The sequence below is a fragment of the Podarcis cretensis genome (assembly GCF_951804945.1).
Source record: "Podarcis cretensis genome assembly, chromosome: 5".
Taxonomy (NCBI): Eukaryota; Metazoa; Chordata; class Lepidosauria; order Squamata; family Lacertidae; genus Podarcis; species Podarcis cretensis.
Window position 1 is genome coordinate 21602529 of NC_137174.1, and position 21603 is coordinate 21624131.

The 21603-nt window shown below is 43.2% G+C and overlaps 1 protein-coding gene and 1 long non-coding RNA gene across 9 annotated transcripts in view; one reads left to right on the forward strand and one right to left on the reverse strand.

The window, feature by feature from the left end:
- SH2D4B (SH2 domain containing 4B) overlaps positions 1–21603 on the forward strand; it is a 79613-nt gene that overhangs the window by 38993 nt on the left and 19017 nt on the right. For 5 of the 6 annotated variants that reach the window (XM_079975716.1, XM_079975719.1, XM_079975715.1 and 2 more), the window contains 2 exons: positions 1948–2158; positions 5630–5757. In XM_079975716.1, coding sequence (XP_079831842.1) covers positions 1948–2158; positions 5630–5757 — 339 coding nt within the window. Of the gene's footprint in view, positions 1–1947; positions 2159–5629; positions 5758–6950; positions 7190–21603 lie in introns of those variants that run through there. The other variant, XM_079975720.1, reaches the window with a different exon arrangement.
- Positions 6947–21601, reverse strand: LOC307215975. 3 transcript variants are annotated; one of them, XR_013838829.1, is made up of 4 exons: positions 21512–21601; positions 15156–15307; positions 9670–9825; positions 6947–7085 (listed from the first exon to the last, which is right to left on the reverse strand). It is a non-coding gene; the product is annotated as an uncharacterized lncRNA (long non-coding RNA). The 3 variants fall into 3 exon arrangements; XR_013838830.1 differs by having other exon boundaries at positions 9670–9828; XR_013838831.1 differs by lacking the exon at positions 6947–7085 and adding an exon at positions 8318–8646 and having other exon boundaries at positions 9670–9828.

The following is a 21603-nucleotide window of genomic DNA, read 5'->3' on the forward strand; positions in this document are numbered from 1 at the left end:
TGCCATTTCTTCCCTCTGCACACATGGGACCTGTCATAATGATGGGCATTTTGCCAGTGCATGGATAATAGGCATACACTACTTGAATTTTCATTGATGCGATCTCAGCTTGCGTGTTTCCCTGTTTTCCAAGAATTATCCCCCCCTTCAACTGAAGAACAGAAACATACCATGCAATGTTTGCAGTCAAATACCATTTCTATCTTGAATATTTATTGCGAGTTGTTCCCAAATTAGCTACAGACCAAGGACTATTAACAAGCTAGCAGCTGGAGCAAATCATTAAAAAAATGTGATGCATATTCATGCGACATTCTTATAATATAGATCCAAGCCTAGCCCTGTGACTCACTGCTCTTCAGAAAAGCAAAGGAGGCCATAAAATATGGAGATCTCCTAATCTGTCCCAAATGATGCGACTTGCTCAAGTTCATTCCCAACACAGTAGGAATTCGTTCACATCTTTATCAAAGAACTTGCGGTTAGAAATCCTATCAGAGCAGCCAATATGTTTTGCTGTTAGGATTATTCTGCACTTGTTTTTCCTGTGCCAGTAATGCATTCTCCATTTTAGACCCTAGCCCCAATTTCTGTCTACATTTTTTTTCAATTTACTCATTTATTGCATTCATACAGTGCTTTTCTGCCAAGGCACCCAAGGTGGTTTATAATTATAAAATACCAAAGCCAATATTTGGGATAAAATATACAGCAACAGAATCCTCTCAGGCTGACTGATGGTCCCTTCAGGAGCTGGTAGCAAAATTCAAAGAAGTGCCCGTTTCACAGCAGAGCTGCAATTTGGTTTGTGTGTTAGTTCGAGACATGTGAATTAGGCAGGTTCATATTGAATTGAAAACAGATCCCTCATTCCCCCCAATAGAAAAGATGCATCCTGGTTGCTAGGGGAAAAGGAAGGACAAACTATGGTGATCCCAAGCACTATAAAATAAGACAGAAGCAGGAAAAATGTACTAAAGGGGAGGCAAAGATGCAGCACTTTAGCACCTCAGGCAGTGATGTAGCGTGTGTTGCTGGTGCCCAGGGCAGGCAAGCTGCTGACATCCGCAAAGCACCCCCCCCACCAGAGCCAAGTGGGGGTCTGTCTGTCCTGAGAGGACCCCAGCCAGCTGCTGCGGCCCTTGGTGGGTGAATCCCTCCAACGCCCACAGAGAGGAGCTCTGGGCTGGGCTTGCCTGCCTTCCTCTGTCCATGCCCACTCACTGTGAACCTGGGCTGCTCAGCTGCCTTCATCACAGTGGGATGGGGATCCCTGCAGAAACCGGCACTTGCATGGGGGCACCTGGTTGTGTCACCTCAGAATTTTGTGTCTGGGGCCATGGCCCCCTTGGCCCCACATGCTATGCTACTGACCTCAGGGATTCCTACTGCCTGGCATTAAAACAACTCACTTGTGAATCACAGTTTCTGACTTTACTCATTGGCTGAAAACACAGGCTAGTTCATTTCACAGAAATCATTTAGAAAAGGGCATGCACATTTTGGTTCCATAACTTTATTTTTAGGAGGGCTAGAGGCTTACATTTTTGAAAAAGGAAGCACAGATTCTGGAGCACCTGCCCATGGGTGCCAATGAAAGTCTTTATAGTGCCCTCGTGCACTGTGTTGGCAACTCCTGCTCTAAACCCACAGTTATATTAAAAAGTCTCTGTACAGAAAAAAGCAAGCAAGCTGGTAAGGCAAGGTGAGCATGTCATTGTGGCTTAGCCAAAGAATATAAAGTTTGACCCTTGGTGCCTTATTTGTGGAATATTATGTGTTATTTTTCTATTAGGTATAGAAGGTCTTCCAGCCTCACCTTGATGTGTTGGGATTCGATGGCTTTCCATGTTGCTGACATGTTACCTTTCAACTTAGAACTGCATGTTCTGGCTTGCTGAAAAAGCAAAGACACTCTGACGAGTCTCTCCTTCCTCATCCCTACAGTGCGTCGCTCAAAAGCTGCGGATGAGGAAAGGAGCCATAAAGCACGCCGGGCCCGGGATGAGTACCGGCGGCAATCCTTGCGGGCAATCCAGAAAGGAAAAGTGGCGGGTCTCAGTAACCTCTTCCAGGCAGCTGGTCTGAATATCGAGCCAGAAGCAAAGCTGAATGACGCCTGTCCCATTCCAGCATTCACCATGACGGTATCAACCAGGTTTGTTTGTATTAATAAGACGACCCAGGCCTAACTGACATGTTATGACTCCTATATGGAGGCTGTTGACTCTTATATGGAGGCCTTTTCTGGTTTCCCCATGGGAAGAGGCAGCGGAGGAAGCAAGATTCTTGACAACATTGCTCTGGAATGCATTCAGAATTAAATGGCAAACCAACAATTTTAAATATCAGTGCATTTTAAGGTAGCGGTTACTTTTTGCAGAGAGTTGATCATGTCCATATGTTACAGCATAAACAATCAATCTTGGGACACCTTAAAAACTAACTAATGTATTATGGCATAAGGTTATGTGGATTCTTTTTAGATGCCTCTTAATTATACCAATGTCATCAACAAACTGGCACCTTGTTTATTTTTATTTATTTTTAAGCAGAGGGATCTGCTTAACATTAAGAAGTAACAAGCTCTTCATGTTGGCACATTGTGTTACCTCCAGCTATGACAAGGTCAACAATAGTCACTGCTTCAATTTTTTTAAGCAGGGGAATTTACTTAACAGCAAGGAGCTATAAATCTCATACATTCTTCAGACTGCTGCACAGCCTGACCTCCAACTAAGGCCTTATCATTTCTGCTTCTCACATTCCAGGCAGAGAGACTTTTGTATGCTTAAAGAAAGACATCAATGCCTGCTTAAACCACAATCGAGAGTTCCTTGAGTTTGCTTCCACTCCATAGCTGCCGTGTCTGCCATACATACAGTAGTTCACATACCACATCACCAAGCAAGCTGAGTATTAGGAGTGGACCACAGGCAAACGTAGCTTTGCCCATACAGGCTGTAAAGCACCTGGGTTTTATGGACAGAGTCCCTATCTGAGGGCCCTTGTACAGTTCAGTACTTTTGCACCATTTTCCTCTAAAACTAAAAAAATCAGAAATCTTCGTAATCAAGAATGCAGCAAATGAAGCAAGTCAGGTTGTGGTTGAGAATTTCTTTACAAAATCCATTTCAACTTAGTTGTGAGTTTTCTTTTGGCCAAATTAATGCCCCCTCTGATTGTATTTTTATTGATCCCTTGCCTGTCTGGTAAGTTCTGTGGGTTTCCAGCAGTGAAAAACAATCCGACATAGCAGATGGAGTTAGGCAAAGTTTTATCAGTGGCTCCTCTTGGGTTTACATGGCACCATATGATATTATTAATTAGTCTTGGTGTTATGAACAAGCGAGTGGAAACCCGAACATGCTGCTAGTTGTTTTTTTTTATAATGTGCAACGGCATACACCAAAAGTTCCACTAAGTAAGTGCAAGTCTCTTTGCGTCGATTTGTATTTTCATTTTTAATACCGAGACTCTCAATTGTCAGTCTTTGCTCCTGTGAAGTCTGGCAGCTCAGCAGGGCAAAAGGAACCCTAGTCCCTTCCTGCTCGGCATTTTGCGTTCCGCTTTGACAAGCAATCCCTTTGTCTTGCTGTGTTTTGATATAGAATTGTGCCTCTAATGGTTGCTGGCATTCCCAGCTTGATTAGGGAATAAAAAAATGTAGCCTCCGAAAGGCAGTGAATTCTCTATGTTTTGCTGGTGAGTTGCTTCTTGTAGCAATACTGTGGTTATTTTTGTTATTCCAAGCCACTTAAGATGAAGGAGGCTCTTCCAAAATAAAGTCATAAGAACATTAAGAAAAGCAATAATTGTGAAGGGCTATTAAATATTATTCATCTTTGAGTTCTAAGCCTTTTAAGTTCTAAAGTGCAACTGTTTAGTGTGGAATTCAGCAATAATTTAGATGTGAATGCTTTCTTAATACTCAAGTGAGACCAAGAAGATCCTTACAAGGCTATGCCAATTATTCCGTACTTACCCAAAGCTGTTTATCCATCTCTTAAGTGATATTATTGTATGATCAAAGAGTCAGGTTGCCTTGCTATCTTCATCCTTGTGGAGAGCTAGAAAGTTGATGCTCACAGGAAAATACACTTAGATCTTTAGATCATCTTAGTGGAATTTGAGGATTGCAGGGCAATATCTCCTGTATCATTGCAGTAGCCTTATTTGTGGATTCAGAAGAATGTGAGAAGGTTTGGGGAGGGGGAGCAGGCACATGCATGCTGTCCCTGCCCTTATGCCCCCACGTGCTTTGGGTGTGCCCACTCCACCCACCTCAACTTCCCCATATTGCATGGGAAGGTATAGAAGGGGCTTGACAGCATGTTCAACTGAACATGCTTACAAGCCCCTTTACTACCAGAAGCCCTGGTAATTCAGGATTTCCCATCACAGGAAGGCTTGTGAGCATGTTCAGTCAAATGGATGAATATGTTTACATGGGAATGGTTCCACACTATAATTTCTGTGAAGGCATCTCAATGTGTGGATCAGCTTTCCCCACATGCCTTACCATTCTAGCTTGGGCTCCTTGAATCGCCTTGTATTTGACAACTTGCTTGGTCACCACAGGTGACAAGGGATTCTATGCAGGTGGCTGAGCAATGTTCCAACCCTCCACGTAAATGCAGTGGGCTGGTTAAGGAGGGTTGGAATAACAACAACAATTTATTACTTGTACCCCACCCATCCGACTAGGTTGCCCTGGGCACTCTGGGCAGCTTTAGCCAATGATCCAATGTTGACTTTGGAAGAATGAGAGAACACACCCTAGAGCAGCAGTAGGGAACCAAATCCTTGGGCTGGGCTGGACAAATGTGGTCAACCAGGCATCTTTATCTGGCCCCAAGGACTCCCATCAATCACACTCATAACTGACTGCTCCATTGTTTTCCCTTGGCTGGAATGTTTCATTGAATTGTCAGGATGCCTGTAGCTTATACATGTACAGACCAGTTTTTTTCATGGTTGGACTTGCATCCATTGCCCCACCCACACTAGCATCCAGGCCCAAGAAGGTAATGCAGCTCTCAGACTGAAAATGTTCCTTGTCGCTGCTGTAGAGGCATGAATGCAGACAAATGGTGCAAACAGTGCCCTCCTACATCAGGAGCTCTGGATGGAGAAGATGGGCAAAAGATAAGGTTCTGTTCCACCTCCAGGATGAAAGCCAATAAAACAAACTAAGCCTGGTTTTTCCATAGACTTAGGTTTCTTATCACTTTTCAGGAACTGGGAGAAAAGCCTCAAAACCATTTTAGTGTGCTGCTTCATTGAACCCTGAAAATTACTCTTTGCTTTGTCTCTTCACCTTCTTGAACCCTGGTTGGGTGGCTACTATGGACTTTTGGGTGGCAGCCCCCTGGTTCTGAAATAGCTTTGGCAAAAAGACTTGCCTGGTACCTTCTTTATGCACCCCCCCATGTTTAAGTAATCAAACCTCATGTTTAATTAGCCTGAAGAGTACTATAGAAAGTGGGAAATAGCATTTCCCAAACCATAATTGCCTCATTGACTGGTTAGAAAAGAAATCCCTTTTATTCCATAATGTGCAATTTCATTTCGGCACAGCAATCTCCGTGTGACTTTAACCTCCTTCTTTTCTTTTCATTTAATACAGTAAAGCCTGGGAACGGCCTCTGAGGCCTTTCTCCAGAGAAGTTATTATTCAGTGGTTCAAAGAAGAGCAGCTTCCGCGCCGTGCTGGATTCGAGAGGAACGCTAATACTGTGGCGCCTTGGTTTCATGGTAAAACTGTTATTTGTTGGCGTTCTTAAGGCTGAAGTGCTTTTCTGGGAAGCTTATAGTGGCTGGGGTGGGATGCTCGAGAGGTTTGTTTATTTCCTGGAGGAAGCTATAGCACATGAGATGTGCACAGCCTGAGCCCCAAAACACAGATGCCTTTTTTGTTAACCTTGTTGATGTTTATTAGCTGGTGCAGTGCAGTGGTCAAAATAGGCATGGGATAAGTGCATCAGTGGAGCCGGTCCAGTGCTTCCACTGTTGTGTCCACACTGTTCCACCACTTTTCCCTGCTGGTAAGCCCAGCAATATGGCTGGCAGGAGGCTAGGTGTTCTGTGGTGTCTTCTCCATAGGCATTCCGTGTACCACTTCAGAATGTGCAAACACGTATGAATTAATGCTGTCCTGTACAGGCAACTCCCCATGTACGTGTGTTTGAGGAACATGTGCACATGCATGCGCACACTGCTGCTAACCTGGAAGTGGCATGAAAGGGTGCAAAAATGGCACAAAAATAGCATCTAGAAATCCCATGAGCCTTTGCAAGTATAAACACCGACTTTGAGGCCTGTGCAAAGTTGGAGTTTGAACAAGGAGGGTTGAAGGGAGGGATTGTCATGGAGTTTAGTTTTTTTAAAGGATTTTTCAAGGGTTTCCAGGGGTATAGAGGGTGTTTGCAGGCTTTTCCAATGGCGTTTCTAAAATATGTGATTTCACTTAAACGTGCAGTGCTTTGGAATATGACGCTTGCATAAATGGGGAGTTGCAGGTACTGTACTACACGTAGAAAACTAGCACGTTAGGGAGAAAGCTAGGCTAAATCCTTTCTCCATGACATCTAAAGTTCCGTGTGCAGGGACTATTTATATAAAGGAAATTTCAGGCATGTGGACTTTTACCTGCAGTCTTAGGTAGTACAGCCCAGTGAGCAATGGGTTGACCTCTGAGCTTGGAAGCTGACAGCTTTCTGGTTCTTAATCTCACTTTAGCTATAAGCTCTCTAGGTGATCTCGGGCTTGCCATTTTCTGGCATTGTCTTAGTCCTCTGGTCTGCTCATAATAATGATAATGATACCACTGGCCTGCCTTACAAGGCTGTTGTATTGCTAAAGGTTAAATATTCAATAGTCACAAAGTGCTAAGAATGACTGTCATTATATGATTGTTCCGTTGCTTTTCTTTCTCCCTAATATTGTAGCTCGCAGTGGCGCGACTCTTGCATTTTTGTTGCTGTCTTGATTAATTACTGCATTGGTTCCAGTGACAAAGGTCCATGCAAACCAGCCTTTTGGTGGAAGGAAACATAACCTGCCTCAAACTGAACTGAAGAAATCTGAGGAAAAAAATATATTTTAATGAATCAAAAATGCTTTCAGAATGCTATTAATTCTGGTCCTAAAAATCTAGCCTAAAACGTTTAGTCTTATTTAGAACTGTGCCAAATATTCATAAGCTTCACTTTTCAAGCAGTATCAAACAATTTTGATATGGTAGAAATTTTCTATTAAAAAAATACTTTGGTTGTGCAAATAATTACCCTTTTCAGTGATATCTTTGCAGCTTGGTGGTTGTTGCTTTTTAAAAAAATATATTTATTTGCTTTTACAAAAAAGAAAAAACATAGCAACCACAAAAGTAAGAAGAACAAAAACAATCACATAAAACAGATAAAAAAGATAAAATACAGAAATCCATCAAAAAAAGAAAAGGAAAGTTTAAAAATAAAAATTCCAGCTTTTTAAATTCTTTCTTGACTTCCTCACGCCTCCCTTTTTTGTGTTCCTCTTTACCCAGTCAGATACAGCAAATCCTTACCCTCTTTCAAGACTCATTTCTAATTATTAAAATCATTCTATTATGTCTCCAATCCTTCCTCCTTATGTTTAAACGCCTTCAACATATTATTTACTTTTGACACCCTTCTTCAATTTACATTTTTTACATAGCTTTCTAACCTGTATCACTAATGCCATATTATTTTTAAATCCAACATCATTTTAGCATTCATAAATTTTGCAATATTTCTGCAGGTAGTCTTTAAACTTCTTCCAGTCCTCTTCCACCGCCTCTTCTCCCAGGTCTCGGTGGTTGTTGCTTTGATTGCCTTCTTTGCATGCTAGGCAGGGCCATCCCTACCATTAGGCATGAGGCAACTGCCTCAGGTGGCAGATCCAGTGTGGGAAGGAGCAGCAGCATTCACTTTTACCTCTGCCCCGCTTGTCCTAAGTCCCCTATTCTGGTCTGCTGCCTCAGATGTGGTAGAGGATGCTACACCTGTCAGCAGTCTCAAAGTGAAGATTTAGCTGCCAGTCTGGTGGGCTTCTGTGTGTGCAATGGGGAAAGGGGTATCATCTTGTCTTGGGCTGGTCAGAGGCAGCTTCTTCCTCCCTTTCTGTATGAATTATTTTGGTAATCCCACCCATCCAAGGATCACAATGTAAACAGAGAAGTGTCTATTCTGTGTGGCCAGTCAGATTTGCCTATCTGATGTCGTCATTGATAGCAAGTGATTGTGCAAGGAAAAGTAAGAACACCAATAAGCAAGTAACAGCAACAAAAGATGAGTAGTTTTAGCTTTCCTGTGGTTTTATTGGATTCAAGGACAGATCTGTGCAGGCAGTGTAGGGTCAGGCCTACTGGCAGGCAGAAAGCATTGACAACAAGGCCTAGGTGAAATCCCTTTGCTCATGAAACTGCTGAGTGGTCTGAGAAGATCTGTAGAGCACTTGACTTAAAATATCAGCTGCTTCTGATGACCACTTGAGCTCAGCCGCCATCGACTGCACACCACTTTTTTGCCTCTGTCTCAGCAAAGCGCGAGAAATTCCTTAATACAAGGACTGAATCTGGCCGCTGCTGCGTTCTGGCTGAAATGAAGCCCTTTGGAACCAAGCCTACGTTGGTGAGGAAAGTGTAGTTGAATAGTACTCTTTGAGTATCTTTGCCTCTTCCCACCCCCCGCCCTGCAGAAAAGCAAGATTTAAGTATATATAATGGATGAACTATTCAATCAATAGGTTGTTGTATTAGAAATAATGGTAAACCTGCTCACACTCACATGCAAAGTGCTTGGTGAGGTAATGCTGCATTCGTTGAATTTTATTTTATTTTATTTATTCGTTGCATTTATAGGCAGCTCAGTTGGTTAGAGTGTGAAACTGACAATGCCAAGGTAGTGGGTCCGATCCCCATTTGGGACACCTGCATGTTCCTGTGTTGCAGGGAGATGGACTAGATGACCCTCGGGGCCCCTCCCAACTCTACAATTCTATGATTCTGACTTTTTCTCCAAAGGAGCTCAAGATGGTGCAAATGGCAAAGCTCTGTTCACTGTGGGATGGAAATTGTGGTTTGGGCATGCCTGTAAACCTTGATTACAAGGGGGAAGATATTATTGCAGGGCCAATGGGAATCAGTAGGATTGTTCCAGTTGACCTGGAGGGGCTTTGAATGGAGACTGACTGAACTGGTGAACAGCAGGAAATACTTGAATCAAAAGCCCCTTTGTGCGGTGTCACAAATCGCTGACATACCTTTGATAAAATAAAATAGATGAAAATTCACCTCCATGTATCTGGGTTTGTGAAAAAGAAAAGAAAAATAGAAGAGGTCTGAGTGTTTACAAGATGCCAAAGAAAGTCAATTTCTATGTGATTTAAATTCAAGCTAACTTAGTCATTACACAGAATGAATAGTACAGATAAAAGGGCTGTATTGTTATGAGAAAATGAATGGAGGCAGAACAAGCTTCCTAAACTTGAAATAATATTTAGCGGGGTCGCTTAAACACACAATTTTGGGAGGGGATTGTCAGACATAAGGATTCCCCCCCCTTTCTTTCCATAAGTCCTATCAAGGTATAGAGGTCCTACTCACTGAAATAGATTTGCACAGGAGAAGTTCTTAGTGAGTTATACCTTAAATGCCCAGTGTCATGAGTGAGATGCTGCAGTTGTCCAAGGGCACATTTAGAGTACTGGTGGAGTGGACCCAACGGCAGTCTTTTAACTTAAACTCTCTCTCAGGTTTGTTGTGAGGATACCGTGGGATAACTTCCTATGGGTCCTCCTCTGCTGCTTGGAGAACAAAGAGGGAAATGATTTTCTAGATGCATCTCAGTCGGGGTTTAGACCTAGTTTTGGCACAGAAAGTGCTTTGGTCACCTTGTATGATGACCTCTCTTGGGGGAGAGATGGGTGAAATGTGTCACTGTTAATCCTCCTTGACCTCTCAGCAACTTTTGATACCATCAACCATGGTATCCTTCTGGAGCCACTGTCCAGGTGGGTGGCACCGCTTTGTGGTGGTTCTGCTCTTACTTGGATGGCCATTACCAGAGGGTGATGCTTGGGGGGAGTGAGAGCTTTTTGGCCCCAGATAAGACTGAGGAACTCTTAGTGGGAGGTTCCCTAGACTCGATGGATGGGAGGTTGCTGTTCTTGATGGAGTTACACTCCCTCTGAAGGAGCGGCTACACAGCTTGGGGGTACTTCTGAATCTGTTGCTATCACTTAGGTGCCATGGGCTGCCTTCTATCACTTTTCACTAGTGGACCAACTACATCCCTGTCTGGAAGGCCTAACTTCTGCCTTCAGTGCTCTGGTAGCCTCTACGCTAGATTACTGCAATGTGTTATATGTGAAGCTGCCTCTGAAGTTAGTTCAGAAACTTCAGCTGGTGTAGAATTCAGTGGACAAGCTGCTTACCGGGGCAAGGTGCTTTGAGTATATACTGGCCCAACTGCACTGGCTACCAATTAGGTTCCTGGCCCAGTTCAAAGTGTTGGTTTTGACCTGTAAAGCCTCAGATGGTTCAGGACTGCAGTACTTCAAGGACCGCCTCTCTCCATATGAACCCAGACCCTGCAAGCATCATCAGGGCCTTCTTTGTGTGCCTCCTCCATGAGAGGTCTAGAGGGTGGCAACATGAGAACAGGCCTTTGCTGCAGTGGCTCCCTATTTGTGGAACGCTCTCCCTAAGGAGGCCCACCTGGCGCCTTCATTACATATCTATAGGCGCTAGAAGAAAATGTTTCTCTTCTCCCAAGCCTTTGGCTAATAAAACAAGCTGGCCTTTTAATCTCTCTCTCTCTCTGGGGATATTGTTATTGTTTGTTACTAAGTTATGTATTTTTGTGTCTTTATATTGTAATTTGTCCTGTGATCCTTGAATGAAGGTCAGCTCAGAAATTTAATTAATAAACAATGGGCAGGGGATCACCTAAGAATGATAAGTAAGTCATTCCGTTCAGAGGAAGAGTGAAATATAAGAGGAATCAACTAAAGCTCAGTCTAGCCTTCTTCAGGCATTACTCAAGTGCACAACCTAGCCATGAGCAGGGGGAACAGATACGAGTGAACTAAGTTCCTATCTCCATCTGTGTGAGTTGTAAGACAAACATTTGTAGGACAAAGCCTCCTGTACCCATGGAGATTTAGAATCCTGGAAGAATATTACACATGCTAGACATTCTAGAACAGTTGGGGGTATTATTTCCTTAAGGACCATTGTGTTGCATCATCATGAAGCTGAAGCAGAACAAGGGCATTGCTTCCTTGCTCTCACTGGTTTTGCCTCCAGTCGTGTGAGAGCAGAATGCTAGACTTGATGGGCCATTGCTTTGATCTAGCAGGACTCTTCTTACATTCTGGAGCTGCTGAGTTAAAAATATATATATATAGAGAAATGGGACCCAGCAGAAACAGGGAATGTATTTGCTGCCACAGTAAATGGGATGAGAACGTTTCTGGTGCCAATAAGGGGGTTGGGAGTGGGAGAAGAAAAATGAGGCAATCTGCAGAGGGCATGAGAAAATCAAGCAGTGCTTGGGGGCTCCGGGCTTACTGGAAAAACTGCAGTGGCTGTTTCTTTTCTTGCTTTTCTCTGGCTGTTTTAAGGTGGCCACATGGGCCACCGTGTTCACCACAGATGTCTCTGAAATTATGTTTTGTCACAACTTAGTGCCTTTCTGAATGAGGGATCTGGGGGATCTGGCTGTGTTATGTAATTTTGTTTCTCAGCATCCCAGATGCGGCATTGCAAAATCATGGACAAATCACATCAGCTGTGTCAGACAATTGGATTAAACATCAGTGTGGGGAAATGAGGCTGACGACTCGATGGCAAGGGCATGGAGGAAACAAACCTGACATGAACAGCCGCATAACTGAAACTGCGCAAATGTATTTTCAGTGTGTGCCATAAAGAAAAAGCGAGGCACTTTTGGACACTTAGGAAAATGTAAGTGAATTGAAGTAAACAGGTTCAGCTACACCGTAGCTGCAGTACTCTTGAGGTGAATGATTAGACAAAAATAAGGAAGCATTTGGTCGAGGGTTCCAGTGTTCATTTGTAATCAGTGTTTCGGTGGTTGTAGAATACTTTCATTAATGTTTGGTACAAGACTGTTTCCAGGTGATTATGGCTGTTTTTCAAGGTCAGTCAGCCTTCAGCAATACCAAGGGGGAAAAAGTTGATTGCCTTGTTGACTCCAATTCACCTCCCCTGGGAAGCCACCATGGTGGTTATTTCCCTCCTTTGTTCTCACAAATAATTTGATCCTTCGTACAACATGTCACCTCACTTTAGTTTTTAATAATTGTTGAGAAGGCTGCCCGTCCTTTTGAAGGCCTTGTGATTGTCATTCTAGGGCCATTGTAGTTGAGAAGTGTCTGCACCAAGACGTTATTAGCAAACACGATAAATGTTTTAGAGCCGTGGCCTCCTGGAGGAAGAAAGAAGAGTATCTAAGGGAGGTAACGTGATCTGGGGCATATGGCAAGGAGAAAGGAAGCGAAAAAGGCCAGCACTGCTGTTGCTCTGAAACCCGAGAGCCAGAGGGTTGAATAATTCATGCCGACGGTCTAATTGTCAGTGTGGAAATAGGCCTTGCTAACCCTCCACAATGCACCGAACATCTTTCCTTTGTGTTTAACTGGGAGTCAAGTGCTTATGCACCAAGGCTGTAGATGATGGATGGAAAAAAGATTGCTTTATTGGAGAGCTGCTACTGATTCAAAAGAGGGGGGAAATGTGATTACATCAGGTGCTAGCACAGATGTGGAAACAGACTTGCTTGCTGAAGCATGATGAAGGCTTAAGAAATAGAAGCAGCTCCCTGTACCTTGGATACAAGTTGCCCTGGGCATGACAATGCTCAGTATTAATGTAAAATTTTAATCTAATCTCGAGGCTTAAGCAATGAAAGACCATCCATGTCACTAATTAAGGATGTGCACCAATGCCAGGGCATGTGGATTTGCAGGTGTTTTTGCTTTTTATTCCTGTTTTGTTCTCGTCTGACTGTTGCTGAATCCTAGCAACTGCTAATTAACATGTCCAAGAAGTTCTCTTTGTGTACAGAAATGGAAGGCAGCAATAGCCAGTAATGGACTACTCTATTGTAGGCTAGTTAAGTGTGTGTGTGTGTTTTTTTTGGGGGGGAGGGTGTTTCCATACATTTCTGAGTCTGATGAGTGGAGCATGATAGCAAAAGTCAGGCCAGGCCAGAATCCCACACGTATACTTTTGCAGGACCACTTATCTCCCCCCAAAAGGGTGTGTGTAGAATATTGGTGGCTTTCAAGGGGTGGGATGTGGGTATATCTTTCAAGAAGAGGTGGCTGAGTTTTTAACAACAAAAAGCTCCACTCACCAGTCCAGTGGTGACACAGATAACTACACTCACTGGCACTATCCTCAACGCTGCCACTGACATGCATCCATACGAAATGGTACTGGCATGATTAAAGATGATGTAAGGAAGTTCAGGGGCACAAATCCGGAGCTCTGCTTACCACCACTGCTGCCTGGCTATGAGGGCTGTTCAGAAAAGCTTCTTTCCTTTCATTTTAAGCTCCAACGCTTGATTATGACCTCTCCTGCACATGAAGCAGTTTTCAGTGGAGTGAGTGGCCAAACCAATAGTGGCTCCAAAGGTCAAGAAGGTGCTTTCTGCACCTGCTGTAGAGGGAGGTGTGGGGCAGATGGGGTTCATCAACCTGGGAAGGTAGCCCATCTAGGAGAAGGAAAACTCTGGTCCTAAACGTCTGCTGCCTTGTAGGGTATCCTTAGGAGAAGAAAAGACTAAAGAGTAAACCCTACAAAAATCAGGAGTGGACTCGCTAAGATGGTTGGATGGTGCCTTTCGGCAACACCTGCAGCCACACTAGTGCCAATGTATTGCTCTGCTTTCCTTTGGACCCAAAGGCCAAGAAGGGGGTCTTGTCGTCTGGGCCGCTCAGGACCTCCATACACACTGCCCAGGCTTGTGCCCCAGGGAAGTCACTTCAGTGCTGCTAACACAGTGTTTTGGCTTCACCCCTGGAGGCACACATCCTTGTCTCTTGAGACAGATGGATGCCAACAACAGCTTGATTATCCAATGCTTTCATGTCATCAAGATTGCTGTATGATGCTTACTATTATTTATAGTTATGCTGGGACAGCTTTCAATACCTTTTCCCAACATACCCTAGCAGGGCATACCTATATCTCTGGGAACATATGTCTCTGAACTGCAGCTCTCAGCATCCCTTACCATTAGTCATGCTGGCTGGGGCTGATGACAGTTGGACTCCAACATCAGGAGGGCTGCAGGTCCCTCATCCCTGCTATTCATGTGTACTCAGAAAATCCCACTGAGTGCTACAGTTTCAGCCCAAAGAACACTTCCTTCTTTAGATGAATTTCATGTTCAATACTATTTATTTATTTTATGAATCACTTCCTGTGAAATATTCTGAAGTGAATTAACAATAAAGCATTTATAAATTCATTTTCTGGCCAATGTAGATAAAGGCAAATTCCATTTAAGAGCTTTTTCAAAATAACTTTAAATGGGTTAGTAGATGACTATCTGATAATTAATCCAATGTTTTGACTCTCACTCATATTAAATATTTCTTACATAGATTTTGGCTCAAGCTCAATGTTTGCATAAAACTACTAATGGAATTGGACACAATGCTCGCTGAAAATAGATTCCACAGCACACATTTTAAGTCTAACATGTGACCAGAACTTGGAAAAATGACTTGGCTTTCTGCATCTCACTCTCCTGTCTTGGGGAATGTCCCTTATAGAGGTATACAAAAGAAATGATCCCAAATCAGGAACCAGGTGGATCCACTTTGGATAGATTTGGGTCTTGTCTGAGCTGAAGTGGGATCTCTCCAAAGCACCACAAATTGAAATAGGGATTTTTAAAGTCCTTTGGGGTGCTTTGGAAGTTTGCATATAACTCTTTCATATGTGTCATTATATTGCGAATTGTTTTCTGATGCTTCATGGGAAGCCATTCATAAAAGAAATAAAGAAATTGAAAAGAAATACTGCATATATAATGGTTAAAGTACTGACTCTACAGGTAACTTTTTTGCGGACGACCTTCCTACTGACCTACCTCCATAAGACTACATCCTTATCGATTTCAGCCTCTAGATGGAAGTCGCTGAAGCTGTCAATCTGAAGTTTCTTTTGGAACCACAATATTTTTGAGGCTTGACAAGGCAAAATTATGCTCACGAATGGGCTCTCAATGGGGTTGCTTGCACTCTGCAATCATGCCAAGGGAAAGCACGTGATTACAGAGAAATATGTAGAGAGATCAGACTGCAAAATGTTGTCACTCAGGAAGCAGTGGGAGACAATACTTAACCTACTGACATTACAATGGAGAAATAGCAGAAGGATTATTAGAAAATAAAAAGCAGGCTTTGGGGGGTAGGTTTCCATTAGCTGTTTTGTACACATATAAAAAATGTGAGTTTATTTATGTGGACCAAAGGGGTCAGGTAAGAAAACGTAAGCCTGTGGTGAATATAAATTAAGGCACTTTCTTTGTAGCCTCTCTCAGACGCTCGAGAAAGACTTTAGCCCCATTTCCATCCTTAGCAGTTATATGGCTTGCATGTTTACCTACAGTAAAAGCTTATATGACACAAGCTATCTATTATTATTATTATTATTATTATTATTATTATTATTATTATTATTTTAAACCCACATACATTCCCAGGTGCATACAGTTCTGAAGGATGTAGATTATGCAGATGCAGGGAATTTCAGGCTCCACCCCCACCCATCCCCACCAGGCAGAGGAACAACAAAAATGGGATGTGCAGAGACAAATTCCAGAGCACTGGTATGCCTCCCTCCTCCCCTATCCTGTAAAAGTAGTCCAGAAGAATCCCATGGTATCAGAAGTTGCTGAGAGGTACAGGAGAAACAACAGGGTCACAGATCCCTTGTCTTCGAGCATAGGTTGTCTTCCAGAGTGATTGAGAGAGTTTCAGTGCCGAAAGTCTAGCCAAACTTTTCAGCTGGCACTTTGGTGGGCTGGCACTCCTTCCTGCCCACTGTTGATCTGTTGATGTAGGTGTTGGAAAAATGCCCTGGGGGTGCCTGCAAGCCCCCCAAACTCTGAGTGTCCTCCAGTACGCACAGCTCTGGAAAAGGCATTTCCCCTCGTCTGCAGTGCGCTCAGCGACATATACCAGCTGGTATATGCACACTAATCTTCTGGCATAATGCAGCAAGAAGAATGAGACATCGTAGATCTGCTCTACTATTTATTTACACACTATGTGCAGACAAAAGCATGATGGCGTCCGTTCTCTCCAGCTCCGAGAGAACAAACAGAACAAGTAAAAGTGAAAGTACATTATGGCGGAAGAAATAAGAGTATCTTCCGTTTCCCACACTCTTCCTAGACAGGCATGTGATTTACAACAATATCATCTGCAGCATCAGAGGAGTGGAATTGCTAAGAGGAGATCCCCTTTGGATGGTGGGGTTCAGCTTGCTGCCTGTGGAAGGGGATTCTACCCGCTCACAAAATTGGCCAATTGTGAGCAGGCAATTGACTATTGACTAATAGACTATTGTATTTTAATATTCTGTTGAAAGTCGCCCAGAGTGGCTGGGGAAACCCAGCCAGATGGGCGGGGTATAAATAATAAAAAATTATTATTATTATTAGCCAATTGCAAGCAGGCAAGGGGGCAGGCTGCTCCCGGGGGGCAGACCAAACTGGGCCTGCGGCTTCGCTTGGGTCCACGGCCTGGGAATATAAGGGACCTGTGGCCTACCTTCCTGGGGGGAAACAAGGTGAATCATGGGAAGAGGGTCCTGGGACTTGAAAGAGTATATTCCTTTGCTATCAGCTTTCCTTCTCCCAGCATTACCGTGCCTAGTTACCACTTCCTTAGTGTTACAAAGACAAACCTTTATTCTAGTACCCATTAAATAAAATCAATATATAAATGCATCAGAAGCAACTAGACAAATATTAAGTTCACTTTGTTAATTAGAAAGTTCTCACGAGCTTAAGCAATTTAGAAGAGTGGGGAGGGAACTGTTCAAATTCCCTGGAGCTATTTAATCTTTAATTGAAATGTGGGTTTCTAAAGAAAAAAATTATTTCCAACTTGTGTGCTTTTAATGTGCATGTTTGGGCAGGGGGGGGGGACCCCTCTGTGAAGGGTATAACATTCACTTTGTGATGGATTTTGGACTTGTTTCATTGACACAAAGCAACTGATCCCAAAAGAGATACCATGTATTTGTATGTGGCAAATATGAATTCATATATTGCAAAGAATTAGTAGAAGTGCACTGGTATTTGGTTAGGTTTGGCGGCAGTTCCCTGTTGATTGCACTTTCTACACTGTGACTACTGTAGCACTGAGACTTAAGGCTTTGCTTCTTAGGATGGCTTTAAAGAGAATTGTGATTTTAATTTGTTCTGGTTTCAAAGTCCTCTTATTCCTTGGCTTTGTAGTTAAGTATAGACTGTAATTTACAATACGTCATAAATATATATTTTAGTAATGCTGCTCAATAAGCTGCAAAGAAGGATATCCGCCTGCCCCCCCCCCCAGCTGGGCAGCATACAAAATTAATACCCTATTTTAAACAACAGTTTTCTTTTGCAGCAGTGTCACTGAAATTAAATAATTCAGATTAAGTGGTTCACGGGCTCTAGACGAGGTGCTTTGAATCTGAGCTACGATCAGAAATCTGTTGGAAGACATTAGGAAACCCGTTCCGATTCAGATGCATTGTTGGAAAAGGCTGGTTCCTTGGCCATCAGGGATGATGGCAAACTGAGATGCAGGTGGGCAGGCAAACAGGGAAGTGGAGACAGGCAGCCTGGGAGCAACTCTGAGAAACGAGTTGGTTACTAATCTCTTTTGTTTGTTACTGCAGCAGCCTCGGAGGGTTTCCAGACCGTTGCAATTTGGGACTGGGGGTGAGAGTCAATCACATTCTGGCAAATTCAGGTTGCATAATTAAAGCTGATTTAGTGCTCTTGTGTAAAAATCTGCTCCTCCCCTGCTTTATGCAATAAGGAAAATGGTGGGGAAATGTACCAGATAGTGTGGGATAGTAATTGCTTGACACAAGGCTATCTAACCTTCATCTGAGGTCCTTTCTCCAGCTCTCTCCTCTGAGAGGTGTCTTGGAGACTGATGGCAAGGGGAGGTGGCCTTCTCAGTTGTGGCTTCCCATCTGGCTCTCCCCAGCGAGGATCACCTGGTGTTTCCAGTGACATCTTTTCAATGCTGGTAAAGTCTTACCTGTTCCCCCAGGCCTTTGATGGACTGAGATGGGTCTGTTTTATCGTGCTGCCGAAGCTTCTTATGGCATTTTACATGTTGTATGAAAAAGGAGGATTTTAGCTTAGGCCTCTTCACATGTATTCTGCAGTGGTACCATTCCAAAGGAGCTGCCCTATACGTTTTTCCTGAATATCTGAGATGGCTCTTTATGTCCTGTTTTTATTTTAAAGGATTCCCAGGCGCTGCTGTGTATGTCCTGCCTTCAGTATTTGGGCTCATTTGCCATCTCTCTGACACACAGGCCGAGCCTAGCTTTAATCGGCTTCTACAGCAAACAGTTATTTTCACATTAGCAACAAATTGCAATTAGGGCAGGCAAGACACAGTTCAATATGAGTTGCCACCAAAAGGAAAGCAGTGAAGAGTGAAAGTGAGTGAGAGAGAGAGATATCAGCATCTCTAGTAAATTAGTAACTTCTCAATGACAGTAATACAATGTTTGGTCTTCTTTCAGGCTGCCCAGTTAACCTTTTTGACTATTCAATACACAAAAGCCGGACCAATCATTTTATTCATCCATCATTAAATAATTGAAATCATGTCAAAGATGGTGTATCAATGAAGAACTGAAGTTGCTGACAAAACATTTACGCTCTGTTGATGGTGAACTTGAGACGGAGATGTAATGAAGCCAATCAAATCAATAATAGCCCTTCGATACTTGTTGATTATTGATTGTGGTCATTGTTGGTTTAAGACCAATGAAAGGACAGACTGCTTCACGTAAAGTGTTTCTAACATATGGAATTATTACATTCAAGAACTGTTGATGACCTCTTGCTTCAAAGGCTTTTGAAAAGCGATTAAATTTATGCAATGCTTTTTTCGGGGGGGGGGGGACGCAGGGGTATACATACCCCTAAACATTTTGTGAATCTAAGTTTGGCCTCATTGAGGGGCAGTATTTCAATATGAGTAGGAAAATGAGAGTATCCCTAATTTATTTAATTTTTTAAGAAAAAAACCCACTGAATTTATTTATGGCAGATCTAGGTCCAAGAGATGGGATCTTTCCCCCCTTTTTAGGACTTCTCATTTATCCTAACTTTCAAAACATTTCAACATGAGAATCAGTTCAACCAAAAGGCATTTGGTACAGATTAAAACAGAATGCTGAGCAGACATCTAAACAGATTCTTATTAATTCAGAATTGCACAACCTACTAGACACCACCGGGAAAGGGTCAAAACTCAGAGAGCAAAATTGGTGAGACCCCTTGGGGATTCTCTCAAATTCCATTGAAGGCCTTGTAGACGAAAAGATCAGTGAGTCAATATGCAATGACTCAGCCTATGTCACAAAATTCATAGTTCTTTGAGTTAATTCATCATGGTGCAGCACTGCTGAGCAATAATGCAGCCCTGCAGTGTTAGGAGACAGCTGCTGTGACATACATTCGTAATACTTTAATATGTCCCAGAGGATCCCCCCCCCAAAAAAGTGTACTGCGCTCAGCAGGGTTTCCTTGATGAAACTTCTCAGAGTTTTTGAGAGTTAAGGCTGTGGTTTGTATACGTTTGGTTCACAGCTGAGGAGACTGCCGTTCATCACAGTGCACGGTAATATTTTGAGGCGCTTGGTGATAACGAGAGGACCAATTGCATTTGTATATAGTTTAACCTGATGGGTCATGTTTATAATCCAGGCCTGCAGCATTCATATGAAGAGAACTATTGAAAGCAAGCCCCAAGGGGTGTGGGGTGGCGATACATGGACAATTTATTTCAGATTTCCAATTGTCTTACAATGTCTCTTTAGGTTTTATCTATTAGTAGTTACTTGTTTAATTATTTTCTTTGCTATGAATTGTACCCCAAAGTGGGCTTGTGAAAACAGACTTTCTTTTCCTTTACTCCTGCAGCCTCCTGTACTCACACTCACACCCCAAAACCCTCTCCAGATAGTAATCCCTATCCAAGAGAGGGAGGTGTATCATATAAAGCTGCATTGTAAGAGGGGAATTGCCCAAAACTGGGTGGAGAGATCTTCTTTCTGGTTCAAAATCTTTTTGCTCAATTGGGGGGGGGGGAGGATTTCTCCTTCCTACTGCTGTCCTGTACCACACAACTCCCACTGTTCAGGTATGGATTCTGTGCATGTGTCTCTCTATAGGGGGGTAGTCGAAGAAGCAACATTTATGATTTAATTATGTCTGTCCTGAATTTCCCACCATCATGCAACCCTGATAGTAGCTTTGCAGATCTTGAACTGCAGCGCTCTAGTGTTTATATTCCCACTTGTGACAGAGCAATCCTCAACATGAACATCAGAAGGGAGTCCCCGTGCATTCAGTTGCACACTTTCCTGGGAGTAGGTCTGATTGTCTGCTAAGATCAGCTTTCCAATATACCTCTTTGTGATGCTGTCTTAGGTTCCACACCCAGAACACACAATTCATAGAATCGTAGAGATGGAAGTGTTTGCTAATACCAGGGGCTGATGTTGCATTCCTCTTTTGTACCTGCAAAATATATCTTCCAACATTCCACCAATGAAACTAGGGACGCTCCCTCGCATGAGAACATGGGGTGGGGTGGGGGCTAGCAAATGCCAAATCAGGGGAAATACAATCCAGATCCAAGAAGATCTACTAGATCAGGATTCCTCAACCTTGGCCCTCCAGATGTTTTGAGACTACAATTCCCATCATCTCTGACCACTGGTCCTGCTAGTTAGGGATCATGGGAGTTGTAGGCCAAAAACATCTGGAGGGCTGAGGTTGAGGAAGCTTGGACTAGATCTACCCCATGCCTTGGAGGAAACAACTGCAGCATGTCCACACACTTAGGGTTATAGAGCAGGGATACTAAAGCAGCTGGCAATGCTCAGTTTAGAAACAATAAATGCTACCTAAGAAATCAAACATTTCCTCACATTAATCTGGTGCCTCTTTTGGATTCTGATTGAAGCACCCATCAGTTAGGCTGAAACTATCAGAACTGAGCCAGCATCAATCCATCCACAACCCTGCTCTGACCTACTCCCATCTCTTGGCTCCTCCACCCCAGGGAGATTCCATCTGCATCCAGACATAGTCAGTTTCAACACCACCCACGACTGCGTCTTTCACACAAATCCAGCCATCCTTCCCTTGCAGATTTTCACCCCACCTTCTGCTGCTCCCCACCAGTTTACCTCTTCTTATGCATCCCTAGAGTCCACAGGTACATTAGGGAGACATGAAGAACATTTGTCCACCCAGAAAGGAGACAAGTTTGCAGTATGTA